Below are 7,500 nucleotides of genomic sequence, written 5' to 3'. Positions count from 1 at the left end.
GTCACTTAAAAATGTAACTTTGCACATTCATAAGTCTTTCGCGGTTATTTCATCCCTATCACTTCGTACAATGTGGGCGAATTATCCTATAATTGAATTTATACGAGCGGTTTCAGAGTAAAAATATAGAATGACTGAAAGATTCGCATTCGTAAGCTCACGTTGTCGTTAAAACCTCAAATTTGGTGAATTCTTGTTGTTGTAATGCAGAGTACAGATATAAAACGCGTGTAACAGGTGCAGCACGAGTCTTTTTCCTCTTTTTACCAATCATATTATTGGTTTGTGGCGTTGTCGTAGTCGTTGCCACAGCCGCACCCTAATAGGCAACTAGGGAGCTTTAGCAACGACAACGGCGACGGCAACGAGAACGTCACAAATTTGCATATTTAGTGGGCAAAAAAAAAAGCTTTGCACGCCCTGCACGTGCGTTTTTCACTTTTGTCCATTTCTTTGCCGTCGTCAGCAAAGCAACAACGTGAAATTACCAAGTTTGAAGTGTTATGGAGAACGTCAGCACCTGGAGATAAATTTTCATTTTTCTCCCCTAAATTAAGCGTCGCTCGTAACGGTTTCATTCCTGAGGGACTGAAACATTTTTGTCATATTGAAAGGCTTGGAATAGTCGCGAAGTGATCGCAATAACGTGAATTTATGTTTTTACATGACGTTCTCGTTGCCGTTCCCGTCGTCGTTGCTAAAGCTCCCTAACTTAAGCAACGACAACGGCGACGGCAACGAAAACGTCACAAATTTGCATATTTAGTGGGCGGAAAAAAAAAGCTTTGCACGCCCTGCACGTGCGTTTTTCACTTTTGTCCATTTCTTTGCCGTCGACAGCAAAACAACAACGTGAAATAGTCAAATTTGAGGTGGTAAGGAGAACGTCAGCACTTGATGATAAAGTTTTCGCCGTTCCGACCAATGTCATTTTTGAGGAACTACCACACCCTTGTCATATGAAAAAGGTTGACATGTTTACAAAGTGATTGCAATGACGCGAATTTATATTTTGAGATGACGTTCTCGGTGCCGTCGCCGTCGTCGTTGCTCAAGTTTCCTATTAGGGTGCTTTAGCAACGACAACGAGAACGTCACAAATTTGCATATTTAGTGGGCACAAACAATAGCTTTGCACACTCTGCACGTACATTTTTTCATTTTTGTCCATTCCCTTGTCGTGGTCAGCAAAACAACAACGTGAAATGACCAAATTTGACAACGTTAGCCCTTGAGGATGAATTTTCATTTCCTCCCCTAAATTGACCGCCGTTCATACTACTGTTTCGTTCTTGAGGATTTGCCACACCTGTCTCACGATGAAATGTTTGAAATAGTCGCCAAGCGATTACAATAACGTGAATTCACATTTAACGACAACGTTCTCGTTGCCGTTGCTGTCGTCGTTGCTAAGGTTCCAGGGAGCTTACGCAAGGACGACGGAGGCGGCTACGAGAACAACACATAACAATAGGTTTTAATTAGCAAAAACTATAGTTCTGCACGCCCTGCACGTGCGTTTTACATTTTCATACATTTCTTTGCCGTTATCGTCTTGACAACGACGTGAAACGATCAAATTTGAGGTCATGTGGACGACGAGAGCACCCGGCCTGAAGATGAATTTTCAATTTTCTTTCTCTCTATATATCCACACCGTTCTCACCAATCTTATTCTTGGAATGTGGACTCGCACTTTCCAAGCCGAGCGACTTGGAGTAATCGCAAAACTAACAATGAGAAATGATCAAATTTGAGGTTTCAAGGAGAACGTTAGCGCTTGAGGATAAATTTTCATTTTCTCTCCTAAATTAATTGAGCGCCGTTCATGCTAGATTTCGTTGCTGAGGGTTTGCCACACCTTTGTCAAGTTAAGATGCTTGGAATAATCGCAAAGCGATTACAATAACGCGAATTCACATTCAAAGACGACGTTCTCCTTGTCGTTGCCGTTGCCGTTGCCGTCGTCTTTGCTAAAGTTCCCTAAAGGCCTGGCCAAACGCTCGCAACATTTCAACGCAACATCTTGCAACCGTTGTTGGTCACAACATGTTGCATACGTTTGGCCACCCTGTTGTGATATGTTGCGATATGTTGCAACATGTTGGATGATGTTGAATCAAATTTGAAAATGGTCAAATTTTTCGTGTAACATTTTGTATGTTGCATGATGTTGTACTCGTTTGGCCACGTTCACGCTTAACGTTCACGCAACATTGCTGCGCTAGGGCATGCGCGTTAGGTCCACTTCTTGCGCGCCAGGGGCCTGGAGCACATAAACATTGACATGTTGCGTTGAAAATGATGGAAACGTTGCGTGCGTTTGGCCACCCCGTGCAACACATGTTGCAAGGTGTTGCGTTGAAATGTTGCGAGCGTTTGGCCAGGCCTTAATGACTACGGTGACGGCTAGAAAAACACTAAAATGAACAAAAACAAACGCTTTGAACGCCCCGAACTCGCGTTTTACATTTGGTACTTTTCTTGGCTGTACTCGCCTTGGAAAGACGTGAAATGACCAAATTCGAGGTTACGTGGAGGTATCTACAGCACTTAACATGAAAAATTATCAAATTTCTGTCCAAACATCCACACCGCGCATACCAATTTTATTCCTGAAATGTTGATACACGTTTTCCATGAGAAATTCACGAAAATTAATCATTGTAAGTAACGTTTTCAGTTGGCGACTAATTTAAACCTTTCGATATGACTGAAAAGTGCCTGTAGCCAAAAAGAAGAGAATTTGAAAATTTTATCGTCATGCATGTGCTGACGTTTTCCACTTAACTAAAAAATTGGTTGTACGTTGCCGTTTTGCCGAGAACGGTAAAGAAAGGAATAATCAATTAAAATTAAAAAGTAAAATGACTACAAAAGCAACAGTGTTTAGGCGTTATCGATCCTTTTGCAGTACAAATTGCTTAACTGGAGTGTGCAAGCTGCTGGTTGCAGGTCACCAAAGCTGAAACAACCCAAACCTTTACTAATGCTCACATTAGGCCTAAAAAAGGCGACTATGGTTCAGATACTGTTTAAGCCTAAGTTTATCATTTTTGTAAAGGTTTGGGTTGTTTCAGTTATGGTAAAACAATGACCTGCAATGGGCACTTTGCACCCTCCGTCTAATGGAGGGCTATCTCACCGGGTTGTCTTCATATTCTCGGATCAGAGCAGCTTTCAATCGACCCATTTCGTTTTGTTCACCGTGCACAAGCACCTACACCAGAACAAAATTGTCTGTCGTCAGAAAAATGAAACAACCATCAAAGTGTCACTCCGAGACAAAAGTTATAAGGTCAGTGATGGGCTTAAAAATCGCGTAGACGTAGGTACAAAGAAGAAGCAAATTTCTTTTCTACATAAATTCATGCTGGCAGAGCGAGTTTCAGTCGAGTGTCGTAAAACCAAAACCAAAGTTATTACTTTGGCCAATCAAAAAGGACGGAGAAAATCCAGTAAACCAATCAAAACTCGAAGTAATTACACTTAGCCGACATAAAGCGCGGGAAAATGTGCACGCCCGAGTCACAATTGGTTTTGGTTTCAGTTCTGATTGGTTGAAAATGTGGCGCGAGAACTTTGAACCAATCACCGAGTGAAGTAATGCAAAACCAAAGCAATTCGCTAATTACTTTCTACACTCAATTGAAAACCGCTCTAACTTCCTTGCAGATTTTGACATACTTACTATATGTGGAGGCTTTAAAATTCGAATAAATTCACTCGTTTGTTCAAAATCAGTGTGAGCAGAGAAGGAAATGTAGTCTGCGAAAGCAAGAAAATGCACGCACGGTCAGAAAATAAAATTGTCGTAGGAGAATACACGGTAATTCTAGAAACGAATGATGAAGAAGACAATGACATTTTATAACTAAAGCCCTGTGCAGACGTTCTGCAGATGTTGGATGCAAAAACTCCCAACAATGAAAGGACGAGCACTGTGTTTTGCGAAGGATACCACCCATAAGACTTTGTAAACTTACATAACTCGGCTGCCATCTTGTTTTCAACATGTCAACGCATTGATATCTCCATGGAGACCATATGTAATGTGCGTGCGTGGCCCCAACAATGTTGGAAGATCGTTGAGGGCTTTGCAAACGGATCCAAAGTTTCTCGCTACGCTTCGGCGATCACGGAACAAAAGAAATGTTGGGAGTTGCTGGCTCAAAAGTTTGACCTGTTTCAAACTTCGTGTATCCTGGGTGGCAGAGGTCATTTTTTTCCCGTTTGGAGGAGGAAAATACACGGCGAATAGACGCGAAGCGCCGGGAGGTAAAAAATAACCTCTGGTCGCGCGAACAATGCTGATTTGTCGACTGACAAACCACGCTTCTCCTGATCCAATTACAGTTATTTTATTTGAAGAACACGGCAATCAACGAACTAGGACAAATTCTGTCCCAAACTGCACGTTTGGTCATTTTGCAAAAATTATGCCAAATATCGCACAACAAGCATTAAAATACATAACTTAACAGAAACTGGCTGTGATACGATAAACCAAGGACGGAAAAGAAAACTTTCTGGTGTCTTGCCATGGTCTATCAACTATTGGAACGAGAGCCCCCGGGATACTATGAATACCACGTATATGACTTCAAGGATTAAGCTTGCGACTTCCTTATTGAAAAAGGAGAGTGGTTTTAAAGTGTACTTAAGCGCAATTTCATCGTGACATTATCTTCTCCACATTTTATGGATTTTATTGTCCAATGGTATTACATTAAATTGACTTATTTTTTTATTATTATCAGATTTCTTGGCCAATATCAAGCTATATCAAAATAACAATTACAGAGACAAAAACGAAGCTACTTTAAGTTACGTTTTCGTCTTTGCTTCAAATTTGTACATTTTACACTGATGTCATGAATTATTTATCATTTGTTGAAAAGGGCAAGGTGCTTTATCATACCGATGGAACATTTTCGAGGAATCTTCTGCCCTGTCATGGTCGCTATCTCCTCTGGTTCAGACATCAGGGTCTGAGAACATGAAAGGTAGGAAGTCCAATAAATAGCTAGGAATACTATGTTGAAAGAAAAAAAATTCTGCGAAAATGTGGTTAACAGCCTGCTGGGTAGACATGTGTGGATGTCAAGGCGGAAAATTTGTACGCGCATGACTTTGTGGAGCCCGCAGACCAGCGGGACCCATTTTCCAATCATGACCTACACGTACAATAAACGACCTACAGTAGTTTTCAAGGGTCCGGTTGTTTGAAAGCCGATTAACTTAATCCAGGATTAGCGTAAGACTTTTTGTATGTTTTCAACTTTTTGCTGAAAGTTTCTCTTGCTAATTTTTGTTTTTCAAGATTACCATCTTCTATTGTAAAGTTTTGCCGAATATCAGTGTTGAACAGCATTTGAGAGTTGAGAAATTTATACATTTACTAACCCTAACCCTAACCTTAACTCCTTGGTTAATTTTTAATCTGCGACTAGCGTTAATCCGCTTTTGAACAACTGGGCCCAGAAGTTCAAATGGGTTTAGGGTTAGGGTTAGGGTTTGGCCTGTTTCGGAGATTGCAGTTTTGATTCCTGCCTATAACTCTTATTCCTGCAGCTGTCGTTTCGTCCGTCGCCAAGCAACTAACTACTTTCTCATTCTTTACCTTTGCAAGGGTTCCTTCGACACAGTATCCAGCAATGATAACACCATTCCTGCGATCTGTACACCACTGCTCGAACAGTTCACGGGAAAGACCACTCTAACGTTTTTCAAAAAAAAAAAAAAAAAAAAAATTGTTAAAACGTATGCCAAGGTGTAAAAGCAATATTGATGGCAATGTTAAAACACAAAGAACCATTTGAAAAGAAGCTGCACTTGTGGATCAATAATTTTTCAAGCAATAAGGCAGAACTCCTGACAGAATAAGAATGCTTGCAGGTTTCTTGTCTGCAATGTTAAGCTAACCTCTATTATAATAATAATTATAAGCTCAACAATGCAAACATTTTTAATCGGTTCTCACCTATGATCTATTAAAGGAAAGGCCCCAGCTGTTCAAAAAGGTGGATAATGCTATCTGCCGGATAAGCACAATCCATTGGATAGCGCAATTGGTTTCGCTGTGACTTAGAGCGGTTTTCAATTGAGTGTCGAAAGTAATTCGCGAATTGCTTTGGTTTTGCATTTACTTCACTCAGTGATTGGTTCAAAGTCCTCGCGCCACTTTTTCAACCAATCAGAAGTGAAACCAAAACCAATTGTGGTTCGCGCGTGCACATTTTCCCGCGCTTTGTGTTGGCGACGTGTAATTACTTCGAGTTTTGATTGGTTTACTGGATTGTCTCCGTCCTTTTTGATTGGCCAAAGTAATTACTTTGGTTTTGGTTTTACGACACTCATTTGAAAACCGCTCCATTCATTGGATAGTGATTTATCCTGCAGATAGCACTATCCATTGTTTGAACAACTGGGTTCAGATGCATAGCTGATGTCATCATCAAAAAATTTTAATTCTTTATTATATTATAAAACAAATAGACACAGAAGACATCAAAATGCAGTAAGAACATCAGTCACACACTCAGGTATCACCTCAATGGATAAAACAATGAAACTTTATGTGGGCATGATTCAGCTTACTGTATCACATACATTTGTAAAAGTAAAATTTTATTAATGACTTAAGTAGAAAAAAGTGAGTGTACCTGCATCATTCCTGGACTGGCCATCACCACTGATGGTCCAATGTCATCAAACTGATCGATGCCCTAAAAAGAAAAATTGAACAAACAGTTTCAGAGCATGACTGAAGATCTGTTGGAAAAGAGTAACTAAACAGAAAAGTAAAATAGTTCCCATTGTTGTAGATGATGATGACCACGGCATCGATAAGGGGGAGAAGGAGAGTACCACCATGAATATGCTACATGTACATTTCGACAAATAACATGTAGATCCTCGCTGTATGACGGGGTAATCCTTGTCATGTAAACCAAGTTTGATGGCTTAGCTCCCACGAGTCTCCAATAGCTCAGTCCCCAGTTGTTTGAAGGCTGGATAGTGCCATCCGTTGGATAAATCACTATCCGTGGGAAAACTCAATAAGGTGGCTTTGCTAATGTTTTCCGCTGATCTAGTGATTTATCTGGTGGATAGTTTTATCCACCTTTTGAACAACCAAGAACAGGTGAAGATCACCTGCACCAGCAATAAGAAGGTCGTAGGGTCGCCTCCAGCAAAACAGTACTTGCATTTTTTCCCAGTATCCCTGAGTCACCATTGATAAATAAATCCCTTCTTTTCTTTCAATGGGTTAACGTTACAAATGTATTTATCTTTCATTACAGGCAATGTCTGAATAAAATAATAATAATGATAATCATATCTCACAGTACCTTAAGGTTTGAAATGTGTTTGAAGACAAACGGGTTGGAAATAGCAATCTGAAATGATAGTGATTTTTAACAATAACACTAATTTATTAAAACAAGATATTTGTAACTTATTGCTTTAAAATTCATAAAATTATTATGTTTTAAG

The 7,500-nt window shown here is 40.1% G+C and overlaps 1 protein-coding gene across 1 annotated transcript in view; it reads right to left on the bottom strand.

Annotated features, from left to right (window-relative positions):
- Window positions 1–7,500, bottom strand: part of LOC138005344 (cleavage and polyadenylation specificity factor subunit 3-like) — a 41,196-nt gene that overhangs the window by 14,575 nt on the left and 19,121 nt on the right. Inside the window, exons 14-19 of the mRNA XM_068851593.1 lie at window positions 7,356–7,403; window positions 6,666–6,728; window positions 5,624–5,719; window positions 4,922–4,991; window positions 3,692–3,768; window positions 3,146–3,220 (exon numbers count right to left, since the gene is read on the bottom strand). Coding sequence (XP_068707694.1) covers window positions 3,146–3,220; window positions 3,692–3,768; window positions 4,922–4,991; window positions 5,624–5,719; window positions 6,666–6,728; window positions 7,356–7,403 — 429 coding nt within the window. The remainder of the gene's footprint in view (window positions 1–3,145; window positions 3,221–3,691; window positions 3,769–4,921; window positions 4,992–5,623; window positions 5,720–6,665; window positions 6,729–7,355; window positions 7,404–7,500) is intronic.

Source organism: Montipora foliosa, chromosome 1, assembly GCF_036669935.1.
Source record: "Montipora foliosa isolate CH-2021 chromosome 1, ASM3666993v2, whole genome shotgun sequence".
NCBI lineage: Eukaryota > Metazoa > Cnidaria > Anthozoa > Scleractinia > Acroporidae > Montipora > Montipora foliosa.
Note: the sequence above shows the minus strand (reverse complement) of the source record. Positions and strands in the feature narration are given on the sequence as shown.